The following is an 18536-nucleotide window of genomic DNA, read 5'->3' as shown; positions in this document are numbered from 1 at the left end:
CAGAGAGAGAGAGAGAGAGAGGCCAGTGTGCCAACTGCCTGATGAGTTCATGTGGAACAGTTTGCATTTTAAGAACTTAATCCTGGAAAGACAAGGCCAGAGGGACAATCACCACAAATCAGTGCAGGAAACGCCATCTGCCTGACACACCGTGGACCTCTGTCTCTCCATCTCACCTGAAACTGCACGTAACCTCACACACTATCTGTCATGGAGGAAAAATCACCATTTATCATAATGGCTGAGGGTGGTATAGTGTCTCAGTAAGAAGAGCAAAATTTGAGGGCACCATAGCGTTGTGAGCTATTTCTCCCGCTGGGTGAACTGACATCTGTGGTAATAGTAAGCTCCGTCGCAGAGATAGAGAGGTGATGGATTGTCATGTTTAAGTGGCTTAAAAATATCTTCTTCATGGGTTACACATCCAGATAGCACTCCTGGAGAATAGATCCTTTCTTCCTAAACCTGATGCTGATTGAATAAATAGAGTAGGCATTAACTTCACTACTGATTAAGAGGTATTTTTCCAGACATCATATTAATCAGATGATTCCAGAGAAAAATTGCTCTTTCAAAGCTCAGTTTAGTTTGTCTCTAGATTGTGTCATTTAAAAGTGAAGTGTGTAATTTCTGAGCCACTAGTGGCACACCATCGGTTGAATAAATGTTGCTGTGTTGGGAAGCTCAAACAAACAATGTTGAAAGATTTAATTAGATGAAAGGCTTCATTAAATTAGTTTAATCTCTGAGCAATGCAGAGCAGAAGTGTTTTTCACCAATCAGCTGAAAGAAATCACTCAATGACTCACTTTAAAAATGATTGATTTAATTTAGGGATGCACGATATGAACAATTTTAACCGATACCGATAACCGATAATTAAGTCCTTCTCATGGCCGATACAGCTACCGATAAATTCATATTTTTATATTATAATTTTCATATAATCTGCAGTTTGTGCACCCAGGAGAATACAAAATCTAAGATTCACTGATTAAACTGACATTTTAGTAGCTCTGGCCTAACTATAGCAAACATCAGTCCTGACTCTTCAAATGTTTTAAATTTTTTTGTGTAAGGCCCCACAATACTTTGTAACAGAAATGGTTTAACAGAATTATGACAGAACTATGGTTTATCTGCTATTAACAACTCATTAAAAACAAATTTATATTCAAATATTTCATGCATAAAGAAATGCATCTATTCAACGTTTTTAGTGCAAGATGATGAGAAAGTTATATAGTCTTTAAGCAGTGTTGGGAGTAAGGCGTTACAAAAGTAATGCATTACAGTAACGTATTACTTTTTGCTGTAACGCAGTAGTGTAAGGCATTACTAATAAATTTTCAGTAATATTTTACTCGGTACATGTTCAGTAACGCTTGCATTACAACACACTTTTATTTTTATTATTTATATTTACCCGGCCCCCAATTATTATTATTATTATTTTCTATTTAATTTAAAGTTGGGCTCCTACTTTTTTATGTCCCTAGGGCCAGGCTTCGGGCCAATATTCACGTCATAGTTCAGACGGGGGCCGGGTCTCGGGCCTGTTTTAGGCTTCTCCTTATCTTTATATTTTAGACAGCCATCAATTATTGATGAAAAAATTGCTGCGCTGGTGGAAACAACATGAGTCCATGCTGCCGCGACTGTCAAGAGCGACTCGACGGTGTTTAGTGTCCCGCAGCAGCAGTGAGCCGTCAGCGCAGCTGAAGAGTTCTGCTTCAAATACACGCAATAAAGAAAAAGCCCCAGCAAAAGTCATTACCATGAATGTGTCCGCGGAAAATAGTAAAGATTTGTCATCTCCTTATTAGACGCGCCTTTAGAGAGAAGTGAATCTTCACGGATAACGATTGTATTAAATAGTTTTTGTTTTCGTTTTTATTTATTTCATTAAGTAGCAATTTAAAGCTTTCTTTAGATATATTTATCATGTCTGTGAGGCATGTATTTCGGTTCATTTTTGTGAACGAACGACAGTCGCGCATCACGGATCAGATTTAATTTATCACATGAGGAGAGTGAGTCGAGCTGACTGACAAGAGTGAGGTGAAAAAGACAAGACGATGGCAGAAGAGTTTCAAAACGAAATGTAAAAGCGCCTGTTTTAAAAATATTTTTGGATTTTGAAAAGCCTGTTGACCTGCCATTTATCTAAGGTGATATTGGAAGGTCTATTTATTTATTTATTTTTTAAACATTTGTTTCTCATTTAGCCTATTTGGTTCCACAGTATTTGCTGATTTTTATTTTATTTAAACTGTGATATTTTTCCCATTATTTTACATCAAGGTGTATGCAGTTTGTGCCTCAAAACTTTCCATCTCACTAATAAACGTTCTACGTTTTATAATTATTTGTTCCTCAGTCTTTACTGATTTTCAGTTTTGTATAGGCCTAACATGCATATTTAAAATTTGTAAGTTATCTGTTATTTTATATTAGGCAGATAGCATGGTGCATTTTTATTCGTTTTGTTAATAAAAGTTAGCTATATATTCTATGTTGTATTTTGTTGTTGCTTGAATTGAATTAAAAGTGAAAATAAAATACGCACGGTGCTTTTACAAGCTATTTAAGCAAAGGAAAGTGAGAAAACTCAAGCGAACTAAAAACAAACAAATGCTTGACGCCGAATTGCCACTAATTTAAAAGTGAAAATAAAATGCGCACAGAGCTTACAAGCTATTTAAAACCGAAGGAAAGCGAGGAAAAGAGAGAAGACTCAAACGATGTCCACCCCCCATCTACCGAGGTGATACCAGTAAGGTGTTGACACACGTCGATTAACCAGTGGGAAAATTTCCTCACTGTCACAACCCTACTTGATGCCTTTTTTCCTCCTTTCGGAATCCTTACTGAACATGCGTTGGAAATTGCAATGACATTGTCCTCCTCTGCCACCGAGAAAAACTTCCAGACCTGCGAAGACATGTTCGCAAATGATGACGTAATGAGCACAACACATGCTGAGAGTCACTGCAGTTTAAAGCTGCAATCACTTGCACTCGGAAAGAAGACGAATCTCAGATAAATCAGACTGATTGATTGATTTACCAGCAAGCATACTTTATTGGATCTAGTTATCAGATTTAATTTATTTATCGGAGCAATAAAAATGACGTCATTTTCTCTCATATTGGTCGATAATTTATCGTGCATCCCTAATTTAATAGCTTACGTGATTCATGTGATTCAATTGCTAAAAAATCAGTTAAGTAAATAATTCAGTGACTCAACAGTCACTTCTTGAATGAATCTGTGTTGTGAATTAATTGCTTGAATTAATCTTTCAATGACTGACTCATTGTTTCAGTGATTAACATGAAGGATTCAATAACTAATAGGAATTAATCAGTGATTCATCCATAAAAAGAATCAATTGTTTTGTTCCTGAATGAATGAATCATTATTTTTTTTAGGAAAATTAGTTAAGTAAAATATTCAATGACTGTTCATGAATGAATCAGTATTTTGAAAAAAATGCTTGAATTAATGATTCAATTAGTCACTCATAAAGACAGTCACTTGTCACCAATTACTGGCATAAATATAACCTGCGAATACTGAAACATATTGACCTCTAATGCATATGTAATACACACTATTAATATCAATTTATCCTCAGATTTTGAAGAGATACAGGATTTTCTTAGTGAGTAACTGTGTCAGATGAAAGATGAACCTACAACTGTGGTCACTATCAGGTCAACCACATCTGAGACTGGTTACCTGATCTGAGATCGGCCTCTCACTGATCTCCAGTTACAGGAAGAACAGCGTTTTGTGGAGCTGAGTTTATGAATGAGGCAGGGTCATCATTGATTGTTTATCTTGTATTCTTGATTCTTCTTCCCAGAATCCTTTGCTTGGTCCCATAGGGGAGGTGCTGGTGTGTGTGTTTATGTGTTGGGGTGGGGGGGTATTGGGAAGGCAATTACATAACATCAGCACTCTCTGTGCTTCGGTGTTGAACTGTGAAGGCGTGCGACTTTGAAAAGACTCCTATGGGAACTCTATGCTTTTAGTTCCCGTTTGCTCAGTCCGGTGGAATAACAGGCCCTAGGCCATGGTGAGCACCCAGCAGAAGGGGGTGGGGAAAAAGATGCGCATGTAAGCTAAGCTAGTGGTGTGTTTATGTGTTTATGTAGGTGTGAGTGTAAGACAGAAGGTGGAAGAGAGAGAGGAACAGAGTGTGTATGTTATACATGTTTGCCCCTGATGCAATATGTCAACTGTTACGGTACAGAACTGCAAAGTGCTAAACGGCTACAGACAGCGAAATTGATCAATTTGGGGATTTGCGTAAAGAGAAAAAAATATTTTTTTAGGCTACATCAGTGCTTGCTCAAAGTGAAAGTTAAAGTCTGAATATGAAGTCTCAGATGAAACCTCAACTATGAAGAAGTGTATCATTTCTGCGCTACCAGCAGCACCAAACAAGTTTTGCAATCACACCTTCCATCTTCCATTGAACAAAAAATAAAAAAAAAAATAAAAAACAGATAGCCCTAAACTCAAACCACTGGTTAAGCCGCAAAGTAATGTTTGGGACTCCTGAAAGTGTCACAAAACCACAGTGTTTACACCTTTTTTGATCGTTTACTAATATATGCAAATCGTTTACTAATATATGTCTGTGAAGTATTTAGCAAAAGAAATGACACAGTTCACATTTGAGATGACTTAAAATGTGACTATAAACCATTATAAAACTAAACAAAATGAAACACCCAAGCAATAGAGTCAAAATTAAAATCTGTTTGCAACAAATATGCTTACTTTAACTTATTTCTGAGCAATATAATATATTTATGAAAGAATGAAGGACAGGACTTCATAAAATTAAGAGAGATTTGTGAACAAAAGTTTTCTTTTAAAGTAAAGTTATTTCACAGGCAGGGCAATTTTTTAAAATATGGACTGATGAATCATAACATAATGATCATACAGAATAAATTCTTAAATAATCTTAAATTCTTCTTAATAATATTTTAAATTCCCGCTTTAACTTGTCATCTGATATCTGATGCATGATGTCAATAAATTAATGATTCTTACTTTTCTGGCATCGACTAAAACAATCCGAACTAGCACCACGTTTATTCGTGCCTCAAGAGAATGGTCGTGATAGATCTCGTTCACCTGTGAAGAGAGAAAAAGCAGTGTTAGATCCAACATTAAGATCTTAATGTTGAGACAGGCTGATACTGTAAGAGTAAAAAGCCTCATTTTAGAAGACATTCCATTAAAGGAAATTATGTTTGCTTTTCTGAAACTCGTGTAACAGAGGTCAAACTGAAGTGCTCTGAGTGAGAATTATGACTAAGTGATATTCAAGACTTCACACTGGGGACATCTTCTACAGATTCAATGTTCCAGTCTGCCTTTTAGACATATTTGGACATTATGTTTTGTTGTGCAAAATGGCTAGCAACTTCAAGTTCTAAATAATAAATTAATTATAAATACTAACCTCAAAACCATTTCTATTTGTATGTTAAAATGTTTAGGGTCAGTAGGAATTTTTATTTATTTATTTCCTGAGAAGCAAATCAGCATATTAACATGATTTCTGAATGATCATGTGGCACTGAAGACTGGAGTAATGACTGGTGACAATTCAGCTTTGTCACAGGAATAAATTACATTTTAAAATACATTTAAATAGGCAACATTTTTTGTTTGTTTGCTTGTTTATAAACATTTAATAATATTACTGTTTTTCCTGTATTTTTGATAAAGTTAGTGCAGCCTTGGTGAGCATAAGAGACTTCTTTCTAAAACATTACAGACTTTTAAACAGTGGTGTACATGTAAAGAACATATACACAGTGGTGGCAATAATTGTTACAACACTTGGCATATTAAGGCATATTAAAACAACTTTCAGTTGTTTTTGATGAATTGGCCAGATCTTCTGGGTAAACATAAAATATAATTTGTTTTGGGTAGTCTTTTTTTCTCATTAATCTAATATTTGTTCCAGAGCAAATAGCTCTGGCTGAGGGCAAAATGTCATCACATTACATTTTATGTAAATTCAGTGCTGTATATAGCACTGCTTCTGTACTTTTTAATGAATTGCCTAGCAACTTTTATAATGGCTGTTATTGATGTTTATTAAACATTATTATTCAATAAATAATATTTTATATGCATAATAGTGTTTAGTATTGGGAAACAGTGTGTGTGTGTTCGTGATGGTGATTTTAGTTACATTGTTCCGCCATTAGATGGCAAAAAGACACTATTTTACGAGTCAATAGTAAAGACTTTTATATTGAAAGAGACTAAAGTGCTATTTTGGGCAAGGAAGTTATTTTTACTTTCAACAACAGCTTGTGTGCAGCCAGCAAATGCACTTAATCACCATTAACAGATGAAAGGATAGTACGACAAAGATAGCCTATGGCTTTCCTCAGCGGACATTCAAACTATTTTATGTTTTACTGTGAATATGAGATTGAGCTAAAAAATGAATGCTGTATCAGTTGCAGGTAATCACACTCACTCAGTCCATCTCTGTCTCATAATACTCCACTCCACATAATACACAGCTTTTAATACAGTAATACAATAAAGCCCTTGGTATACTTCACTTTCCACGTTCCATTCCTTTGAAAGTATACTCAACCACGGGTGAATGCGGACGGACGAGCTCGACACATGTGCAGTACCACCTACTTGACTTGCACTCTGTATCAACATTCACCTCGCTATTGTACGCACACTGTCCGCGCGGTATCAAAAAATTGCCCGCACGCGGATGGGGTGCGTGGCTGACCGCGAGCCCTCCTGATGACGAAAATGACATAATGTGGATGGTGCGTGGACACAGACCGCCAAAGTATACTTTGGCCTTAAGCTTTCAATGAAGCAACTCAAAATTCCTTCATTACTAGTTCAATACTGACGTTTTGGATATAGTAACAGAAGCTTAGGCTCAGCAGTTAAACTAACTTTAACTTTAGATTTGAATCTGTGGCGGAAGGAAGTAGTTCTGCACAAAACAGGGCTTTTAAAGACACATAGTTGTTGTTTCTTATGAATTTACACACTCGTGCCTTAAAACTGTTGTATAAACATTATTATATAACACTATTATATAATAACCTTATATTGCAACTTTAGCAAATAATAGCATAAGTACAACAGCTTTATAAAGGGACTCTCTCTCTCTCTCTCTCTCTCTCTCTCTCTCTCTCTCTCTCTCTCTATATATATATATATATATATATATATATATATATATATATATATATATATATACACACACATGCACACACACACGTTTACATTTAGTCATTTAGCAGATGCTTTTATCCAAAGTGACTTACTTATGAGGACAATGGAAGCAATCAACAAAAGAGCAATGATATGCAAGTGCTATGACAAGCTTCAGTTAGCCTAACGCAGTACATAGCACATTTTATTTTTTTTTATTACATAGATAAAAAGAAAACAGACAGAATAGAAAAAGAATAGAGTAAGCTAGTGGTAGAGTGTCACGGTCCGGTGTAAGAGAAACGCATGAACACGAAGAAGATAACTTTAAACAGTCTTTATTCCATCCACATAAGGGTAATTCACATCAGATGGGCAGGGCACACACACACACACACACAGGTAACGTAGACGAGACCGGAAAAAGAAACACTGAACCGACTACAACTTATATGGGAGAGTAAATGAGGATAATTGACAAGACACACCTGAACATAATGACACAATTAAGAGGAGACAGAAACTAGGTCAAGGAACACGAGGGATGAAATGAAAACAAAAACAAAAGTCCATGAAGTGTGACAGTTCGCTCCCCTCCCAGAAGACGTGACCTCACGCCATAGAGAAGGAAGGAGACAATGGAGGGATGGCAAAAGTTTGGCACAAACAGGCAGGAGGAGGTTCAGGAGGTGGCCGAATGACAGGTAGGAGGACAACCAACAAAGCCCAGGGTGCGTGGGAATTTGTGAGCACCAGGGTTTTCAGGGATGGTGTGTGCTGCCCACAAACACAAGATTGCGACTCCCAACACCGGGAGCGCAGTGGACAGGGGAATGACCTCTGTGGTCGCAACAGGACAGATAAATAGTTCAGGGCAGATAGACAGTTCATAAATGGCCTCCTTAGCCGAAACAGGAGAAACAGAGAGTTCAGGGCAGAATGGCAGTTCATAAAATGGTGGGAGAATAATGGGCATGTCCGCATATAAATCCAAATCAGAGTCAATTAAGTTCACAGAGACCAACAGCAGCTCACCCTCAGCGGTGGGCGGGGCTTTCCTCCCAGCCCTTGTGCTCCCTTGCACCACCGTCGCATGCTCAGTTGCCGGCTCTCGCACCTGGTCTGACGTGACAGGCTCGGGTTCCGGGGCGATCCTCAGCACTGTCGCTCTTTCAGGCGATGGCTCGTCAGTCGCGGCGGGCTCTAGCTATCTGTCAGTGGTGGGCTCAAGGCTTAGCGCAACGGGGTGATCGTGGGCTGGGCTCTGGGTCTGAAGTGGGGCTGGTGTGGTCATCTGCGATGTCCACAGTCAGCGGCGATACACAGGACACCAGTACCCATTCCACAAAGGTGGCGAAATTGCCCCGAGGACCATCTCTGGACAACCGCGCTCTGCACTCGTCGTTCAGGCTGGTCTTACAGAACGTGCAGAGGCAGTAGTCCGGGAAGTGGGTAAGGTTGACAATTTCCAAGAATAGCCTCATATGATCCTCAAGGAAAAGGCTCCTCTGCTCCAGAATGAGGAGGAGGTAGGCAGGGTCATTCATGAATAAACAAAAATAAAAACTGACAATCGCGGGAAAAAAAAAAAACGAACAAATGGGATATAAACACTGTTTTACTGTTTACAGTCCGGTCTTCTGTCACGGTGTGGTGTAAGAGAAACGCACAAACACGAAGAAGATAACTGTATACAGTCTTTAATCCATCCACATAAGGGTAATCCACATCAGGTGGGCAGGGCACACATACACAGGTAACGTAGATGAGACTGGACAAAGAAACACTAGCTACGTATACATAGACACTTTTTGCTTCCATCGGAATGAATTCAATCTGATTGACGAATCCAAACGTAGTGTTTACATGAACGCTAAATAAAGTGATCGGTTTGATGTGAGCGTTTATATGTCACAAGCCTCTGATCGGATTTAATCTTTTGACATGCGCACGCTGCATGAATATTCAGAGTTTCCCACTGTTCCCACGTGTTTACATGTGACTTTTTTATTCTGATTGTGCTTCTAGTCCTATTACGATCGGATTATTAGGGTCCATGTAAACGCAGCTACTGAACCGACTACAACTTATATGGGAGAGTAAATGAGGATAATTGACAAGACACACCTGAACATAATGACACAATTAAGGGGAGAAAGAAATTAGGTCAAGGAACACGAGGGATGAAATGAAAACAAACACAAAAGCCCATGAAGTGTGACATAGAGGCCTTTTATGCTTTTTGTTAATTGTATAATAAATAAAAGAAAACAAATAGATAGAATACAAAAGTAATAGATAAGCTAGTTTTAGTTGTGTGTGTTTTTTTAAGAAAACAAGCAGTTAATAATAGAATAGAGTGCAAGTATAAAAGTTTATTTATTTATTTATTTATTTTTAAGAATAGAATTAGAATAGAGAGTGCTAGAGTTAGACAATCAAATAAAGATGGAAGAGATGTGTTTTTAGCCGATTCTTGAAGATGGCTAAGCACTCGAATTGAGTTGGGCAGGTCATTCCACAAGGAGGGAACATATAATCTATCTATCTATCTATCTATCTATCTATCTATCTATGTATATATATATATATATATCTGTTGTACTTATGCTATTATTTGCTAAAGTTGCAATATAATAATGTTTCAGCAATTAATTTAAACTCCAGCTAGACCATCTTAAGCCAGCTAAGTCCAGCAAATCATCTAAGACTAGGCTAACTTAGGTTAGACGATTTAGGTCAGGTTTTTAGGGCCATTTTGTCCCCGCAGAGACAACAAAGCATAACACAAATGTAACAATACATAGACAACCTCCCAAGCTGCACCCAATAAAGTTTAAAAGAGCCTTTTTCATTTCCCATGATTCTGCAGTTTGACTTCTCACCCCACACCTCAGCCATCTTTACTTATTCAGTTTGCAGAAGGATGGGCCTAATGCACTGTGGGAAACGCTGTTCCCAGACAGAGAGCGAGACAGAGGCAGACAAATTGGTACAGAAGTTCAGACATGATGTCCTCTGCCGCTCTGGAAGCCTGCTAATGAGACACCGAGATGTATACACAGCCAACAATAATGAGATTTCTGATGGACAGACTGCGGGAGGGGGAGCGAGAATAAGAGACGGAGACAGACTAGAAGAAAGGGGCTTAAAAGGGGGCGGCAAGGAAGATGGAAAACCATGGGAAAGGATTATACAACGTGCTTTCCAAAACCGATGTGTCGCTGCACCAACTCACCTGCTTATATGTACAATTCACCGGTTCAACTTCAGAGTGGGGTGGGGCCCCGTTTCTCTCTCTTTCTGAGTGTCTGTATTCCTGGCATTCCCTCTCCACTTGCTGTCATTCCTTTTGACTGTCTGAATATTTTTTGGTTGCACTGTCTGTTTGTCAATGTTTCTGCAGACTTTTTTTTTACAATTCACAACTGAATTCATCATCCTCTCCCTTTCAGTATATGTGTCTGCAGCTGCCAAAAGCTTATCTTTCAAACTAGTGTATAGGCCTTTTCTGTAGCATTCGTCAAGATTTCTTGAGAAATTCTAAAGAGTGCAGCTCTTAGACTCGGTTGCCTTAGTAATCACGTTAATACAGATGACTGGTAAAGGCACAAATGACTTCCAGGTGACCATGACTCCAGTGTTCCGAACGTTAATGATCGTTAAACCGAGGCACGACTTTCATACGGAACACACACTGTGCAACACCTCAGGACTCTGCATTAGGAGAAGCAGTGCATTATGGGATATGACTACTGACTTGTTTCCAGGCTTCAAAAAAAAATACATAGCTGGAAGTAAAAGTTTATTTCTCTCATATTATTACAGTATATTCTGGTGCTGGACAGTATAAGAAGGGTAGAAATGGGAAGAAATTCTATTTACATTTACGAATTTTGGTACATGTTTTGGTAACAATTTATTTTAAGGTCCAGTTCTCACTATTAACTAGTTGCTTATTAGTGTCAGGAGTTTAGGGTTTTTCTGGTTTTCCTTTCAGTTCCTGTTTTTCCTTATTTGGGTTTTCCTGTCATTTAGTTAATTATCATTCATCATATTCACCTGGTCTGTGTTAATTATCTCATTTACTCCTTTGTTCCTGTTCCTTTAAAAGCACCCAGTTTGGTTTGTTTCATTGTCCTGTCCACTTGTTTATTAAAGGAAAAGTGAGTTGATGCATCGTTGTTCGCCTAACCTTTATTTTCTTTATCTACAACCACACGTTCCGTTACAATTAGCAGGCATATTACTAGTATATTGGATGTTTATTAGCACATATGAATGCCTTATTCTGCATGATTTTACATCCTGTAATCCTACCCCATACATAATCTTAACAATTACCTTTACTAACTATTAATAAGCAGCATATTAGGAGTTTATTGATGCAAAAAGTTAACAGTGAAAATTTGTCCTTAAACTAAATGTGACCAATGTTTTTGTTTTTTTATCCAAAAAGCAATTTACAGGGCAGACTTTTCTAGTGCGGTGTAGTGTGACCATGGAATATTTACAATAGTAATTTTTATAATCTTATTTTATTTTAATAGAATAAAAAAAATATATATATTTTTGAATTATTATTTTTTTTAATTTGTTTAAAAACAATTTTTTTTTTTTTAATGAATGAAGAAAATTACAATTTGATATACTGAATAAACATTACAACCTGGATGTACAATAAAAATGTCCAGAGTAGTGGTTCTAGCAAAAACGACTATAATGTACGACAGCATTTTAGTTACACGTAAAACATTTTTTTAATATAAATGTAATGAAAATCTCAAGTCAGTTTTGCAAATTACGTTTATGTTTACGAGATGAAAAATACTGATAATATATTAATAATACTTCTCGTAAAAGGTGTATTGAGAATATTTTCAAAATTTTTGAAAATTTTAACATGCCACTAAAATGCTGTTGTATACCGCCCACCCCTACTATACACATGCACACATTATTGGAAAGCTTATCACAAGCAAAACCGCATGGATATTCTAATAGTAATTGGAGTCACAAATCTTCAGCAACACCAATAGGTTTCTTCCTCAACCTCCTACAGAACAAAAACCCTATAGCCCCTTCCCACCCCTCGCTCTCTATGTTAATGACCATGAGAGTGCAGGTCTCATTAGTACTGCCCTGGTTGCTGGCCTTGTTCAGGAGCACTGGGTTTCATCAGCCTACAGGTAACTAATGGAGACCTAGAGGTCGGCAAGTCAGAAAATCATTAATATCCCATTAATAATGCAGCAGGGGCTAGCATTGTGGCTTCACTGTTTTAGAGGAAGGAGGGGAGAGTGAACAAAATAGCAGAGGGTGCAGATAGGAAGATAGGGTTAGAGGAGAGAAAGGGGGAAGTGAAAAAGCCTATGTGTGCATGTGTGGCCATTGACTGAGTGAGGAGAAAAAAAATGGGTTGACATTGAGAAATATTAGAATAATGATCACAAAAGTGCACATGAAATGAAAAATTCGCAATTCAAATGTGCGAAAGAACCATGAAAAGAAACCATTTAAAAGTGGCCAACTTTTATCTTATCAGTCCTGCTTATCATCTGGCCCTGCCAAACTGTAAAAAGAACTTCAATAGAAGGGATTTAGGTTCCAAAGTGTTTCCTTAATCGGGCATTTTTAGGGTTTTAACATTAAATCAAGTTTTCAATGCTGTCTGTCTGGTGTTTACATGTCTGTCTGCTGTTTTTAATGATGTTTTATTAACAAGGTTCGGGAGGAGCACGATCAGATAATCAGTCTGGCCCAGGTGGAGCTCGTCAGCTAATCACCTTAACAATCACATCAGGTGCATATATACAGCCAACTCACCTCTGTTCTAGCCCTCCCTCCAGACAGCATGCCAAGTATGCTTACTAATTGTTCAATCATATTATATGTTAGTGCAAACTCGTGATATATGTTTAAAGACAAACCATGTGCATCGATCAATACCATTGCCAAGCTTTTCTCCTTAAAACTGCAGTGTACCAAAAATGCAGTTTGAAACCACTCGTTTCCTACCATCACAAACATGTAACCAATCCTATCAACTTGTGGAGAGGGGTTTTTCATATTATCATCTCCACTGGTAATAGGTTTCTATTTACATCTAGATTTGCACCACTGAGCAATGTAGACTATCACAGATATATCTGTTGAATTCATCAGCCAATGAAGTTGTGGCCTAATGGTTAGAGAGTCGGACTTGTAATCCAAAGGTTGCGGGTTCGAGTCCCCGGCCGGTAGGAATTGTAGGTGGGGGGAGTGAATGTCCAGCGCTCTCTCCACCCTCAATACCACGACTGAGGTGCCCTTGAGCACCTCAGATAAAATGGCTGCCCACTGCTCCGGGTGTGTGTTCACGGTGTGTGTGTGTTCACTGCTGTGTGTGTGCACGTTGGATGGGTTAAATGCAGAGCACGAATTCCGAGTATGGGTCACCATACTTGGCTGAATGTCACTTCACTTCACTTCACTTCAATCAGAGGTGTTTAAGTTAGACAGTATCCACTCACTGCTCAAAACACTAGTGCTGAGTTTTATGCGAATCCTCTCAATATAACACAAAAAGTGTAGACGAGATGTAAATAGAGATTCATTGTGCAGTGTGTAGAGGTTCATTGATTCTAATGTAACTTTATGAGATTGTAATGAACTACAAGTGACAGCTTTAACAATAGTAATAATAAGCTCTTTTTACACGCTTTCTAAGCTATAATCCATTCAAAATTTGAATACATTCACTCACGGCTTCACTCTTTGGTAACGATTTATCCAACATTGTCACTTGGCATTATGTAGTGTTTGCTACTTAAGTTAGCTGAGTGAAAGCAGAGCCAGTGTGATTGAGTGGAGGTAGGGACTAGTTCGATCTGCGCATAATAAATGAGGTAAGGATAAGCTGCAATAATTATATTCCTAAAAAATGAACTACATTAAATACCTCTTGCCAGTGTATACATACTGACAAACCAACGCTATCGCACAATTCGTACATATTTTGCGAGGTGGCTAATTCGTTACTACAATTTGCCTAAACCCCAGTGACGGGTAGGCTTAGGGGCGGGGTTAGGTGCAGGTTTTTCGTACAAATTCATACGAATTGGCAACTCGTAAAATACGTACGATTTAGCAAAAATCATATGAATTTGTACGAGTGAGGTCCGAATTGAAATCTCGTAAAATATGTACGAATTGGCGTGAGATCGGGCTGGACAAACCACTCCTGCACAAGCATTTCGTTACAACGCTGAGTTACTTCTTTAAGCAAACTCTTTCTTTCAACTACTTCTTTAAAAAGTGGATGTAGAAAGAGATATTAAAGTAACAAAAAATTGTATAATAATGGTAATGCTTTGATCTGCAGTCAAAAATGAGTTTGCCAGTCCAAACAAATTTGGACAAAACACCCCCGAGCAAGCATTTCGTATCTATATGATGCTGATTTTTACCTTGCATCCCACATACATATTATGCTGAATCATCACCGTCCTGTTTCAGTCTGGGAGAGGAAAGTGAACGGGTACAGATATCCCATCAGGCTTTTGGCTGGCCGTCCTCCCAATCTCTCTTTCATTCTTCTGTAATGTACAGGAATGCTTAGAGATATGAAGGAACGCACTGGTGGACAGTATTTGCTCAGACTCATTACTGAATCTCTGCCATTTTCACTTGACATTTTGGACCATTATTACCTGTCTGACATTTGAGGGCCAGAACAACGTGTCTATGAAGAGCAGATTACATAATGGTCTGCCCGCACGCATATCTTGTTTACTCCTGAGGAGCGACTAATATAGAGGGAAGCAATTAATATTGTCGACTTTCAGTTCACACAATTAATGCTACACACAAAGGTCTCAGCTCTATTACACAGGCTTGCTGCGTTGGTTGCTCCTGCAAATACGTGAAATGAGTCTGAGTACAAGCATTATTAGTAAGTGGGCATCATCGAGGGGCTGTGGTGGTGTGTTCCTGGATCCATTGTGGTACTTAAAGTCTTGAGCTAAAGGTATCTTGTGAGACTTTCCAAGACTGAAAACTCGAAAGGAGAATCAACAACAACAAACTCTCCCACAAAGAGCTTCTGCATTAAATACCGATCCATTATCTCGACTGCAATACTAAATCTGAAAGAGCCAGTCTTAAAGGGGCGGAATAAAGTTGAAGGACAGCTGATTGGTGGATTGGAAGGGTGGGTGTAAGTCGAGAGGCCTCCAGATCTTTTGATCCCTGTCTGACGCATCGATTCCTCATCATTTCCCATGGACCTATGAAGTAAAGCCAATCAATTTTAGTGCATTTTAAAGAATTGTTTCACTCGGTTCTATAAATTGAGGGCAGAGTGAGTCACTGGACCAGTTCTCCAGAACAAACAAAAATCCCATTCACAAATACAACAACTCCCACATAGAGATTAGCGTATCGAACAGAGACCAGAATCAGAAGTGAACCATGACAAAAATGCCACATAATGTGAAAACAAATGAATAGCTATATTTAAACTTCCTCAATATAATCTGAATGTGTAGCATTTTTAGGATTAGTTTTTTTAAAATCACCTATAGATCAACACCATAGGCTGTAAGGCTGGCCATGGGGACTTGGGGCAAAATGCAACTAAATTGGACAAAAATGCCAAGATTCTTGCAAATTCTCTCATCATAAACAACAAAGCACATGTACAATGTAAGTAAGAGATTCATTTCAGTGTATGCTTGAGTGATTATAATGATAGTTTTTTTTTTTTTTTTTTTTGAGAGTGCTTAAAGTGGCGATAGATCAAAGTTAGTGATAATGTCACTTTCTATATGTAATTTATTCGTTGTTTGAATAACCGTGGAAAGGAAACGTTATATAATTATCAATTTCTAATGTTTTTATTAAATTGTAATCACATTAAATACAAATTCAGTCCCATTAAACATATTTTATTGGCCTACAGGTCACCCATGTCTGGTTCTTGCCTAAAAAGATGTGTTTATGATGTTTAATACGTTTCGCTGCTTTTAGCCTTAGCCTGGAGTTGGTTCACCCTCCACCTATGAACAACACATTCTCACTCCCAACTCGTCACATATTTACTCTTGGTCAACTCAGGACCCCTTTGGCATCACTTTTTGACGCTCAAGGTACTCCTTTAGCATAATTTTTCAACGCACAGGGGTATCCTTTTAGTGACACTTTTCGACATGCAGAGTCCTCCATTGTTTCAGTTGTTTGTCTTAATTTAAGGGGTCTGCATGCCTCTGTAAAAAAAAAAAAGAAATAATTTTTAAACAATATATAAACAATATATTTATGCTAAAAAGAGAGTAAAACATAAGGTTTTAATCACTGAAAATGATCCAACTCCGTTAACACGCTCACATCCCATTCAAAAAGATACTCCTGTAGCATGACACAATCAGTCACGAGACACACAAGATCCAATAGCATTTCACAATTAAGTCTTCTTCTGGAGGCATTTTTTGAATTTGCACAGAGACTGAGGACATGGCTATTGAGCCTATTCCTTTTACAAATCAATCGTTTTGCCTTGGAAGACTTGGGATATTAATACTTTTTTTATGACTATAGTTGTATCTGCCTGTTATATCTTGTGTTTTATTGACAAATGGAAGGTTTAGGGACAGGGGGTGGGTTACGTACTCATAAATGTGTAAATGGTGTAATATAAATAAAACTGTTGTGACTGTTTACATTGAAAAATCTCGCCCCAACATATATGCAATAATGGCAATATTATTACCCAATATATAATTTAATCTTGACAATAAAATTCCCAGTGCCTTTCGCGTTGGCATATTGACACCAAGGGTTTCTTATTTAAAGTAATGGAGGTTATGCTAATGGGGTACCCTGTGCGTCAAAAAGTGACGCCAAAGGGTCCTGACCAAGCGTCAATATGTGATGAGTTGAGGGAGCAAGAATGTGTTGTTTAGATAGATAGAATAATATCAGTATATGCAGGGCCGTCGCTAGTGGGGTGAAAGGTGGTGACGATTATAGGGGCCCACGGCTGAGGGGGGGACCCCCGGCGATCTCAACTGACTGGCTAAGGCCAGTATAAAAAGACGCTCAGGACAGTTGATGGGCCACTGCTGCGCGTCGTCACGAAAGCTTATCATTTGCATGTGTTTTTAAGTCTTGCCAATTTAAACATTCAAAAGAGTTTAACGCATTAAACACAAGACGCGGAAAAGCTGAACTGAGTACTCCCGCGCTGTGTTCGGTGCACACGCAGAGAGCCACGTCTCATGGACAGCAAGACCAAACCGAGCTCTTCTCCTGCTGCACCTGAACGAACAAATACAAATAGCAGTTTAAACATGCAAACAGAAAAAGATGTGAAAGAGCCCAATTCAGCACCCGCGCGCGGTGTTGTGTGCGCACAGGGTGCACACAGAGAGACGCGTCTTAAAGCGCTTAAACACCGAATTTGCCTCTTCTACAAAATTATGTCAAAATACCCATCTTGGAGAGTATCCTCGAAAAAACTGTCAGTTATGTCTTAAGTGAAAGTACAAAGTGTAGAAATAAATCAGATGTGTATCATTATATTGGATTCATTGTCTCTTAAAGTGACCGCGCCTAATTTACTAGCTGCTGTCGGTGTCCTTAATGTTAATCCAAGAAAATGAAAGAAAGAAAATCACTCACTGCTCTTGACTGAATTACTTTGTAGTTTTAACAATAATTAATCCACAGTCAAACCAAAAATTATTCAGACACCAGATATATATTTGTTTTTACAAGTGGGTGCAGGACACTGCAGTTCATTTATGTAAGTGAGTATAGCAAAATAAAGTAAACTGTGACATATTATACACAAACATTCTTCATACAGTGGACTACCAGTAAAATTGATACAAAATTTTGGACCAAAAATTATTCAGACACTTTGACCTGACCATGTTTTGCTTAAGTGTTTTTCTTTAATTGCTAATGCAAGCTTTTTACACCACAGACTGAACAAAATGAAGCATTGCTTGGTAATTGGTCATAAAAGTATTGATAGTTGTGTAGATATTGTCATACTAACAGTTGTCTGAATTTTTGGTTGATTGTAATCCATTACATAACTTTCTATCAAAGTTATCTGACATTATAAAGATTAATTTGTTCTGACACTGTTTAACTCTGAGTTCTTGACATATTTTATTACTATTTTCTAAACTATAGCAAATAAACTGCGATAATGTGAGAAATGTTGAAGGTGTCTGAATAAATTTTGGCATGACAGTATTTAATTTTAAGTAAAGACTATGCTGTGCTATTTTACATTTATTCAGTTTCTG

General features: G+C 37.9%; 1 protein-coding gene across 1 annotated transcript in view; it reads right to left on the bottom strand.

Annotated features, from left to right (window-relative positions):
- The window catches only part of LOC306883602 (A disintegrin and metalloproteinase with thrombospondin motifs 2-like), a gene marked incomplete at both ends in the record, with an annotated part of 179512 nt that overhangs the window by 28753 nt on the left and 132223 nt on the right, over positions 1 to 18536 (bottom strand). Inside the window, one exon of the mRNA XM_079438969.1 lies at positions 5074 to 5157. Within this exon, the coding sequence (XP_079295095.1) occupies positions 5074 to 5157 (84 nt within the window). The remainder of the gene's footprint in view (positions 1 to 5073; positions 5158 to 18536) is intronic.

This window comes from Barbus barbus, assembly GCF_936440315.1.
Source record: "Barbus barbus genome assembly, chromosome: 17".
In the NCBI taxonomy this organism is placed as follows: Eukaryota; Metazoa; Chordata; class Actinopteri; order Cypriniformes; family Cyprinidae; genus Barbus; species Barbus barbus.
Note: the sequence above shows the minus strand (reverse complement) of the source record. Positions and strands in the feature narration are given on the sequence as shown.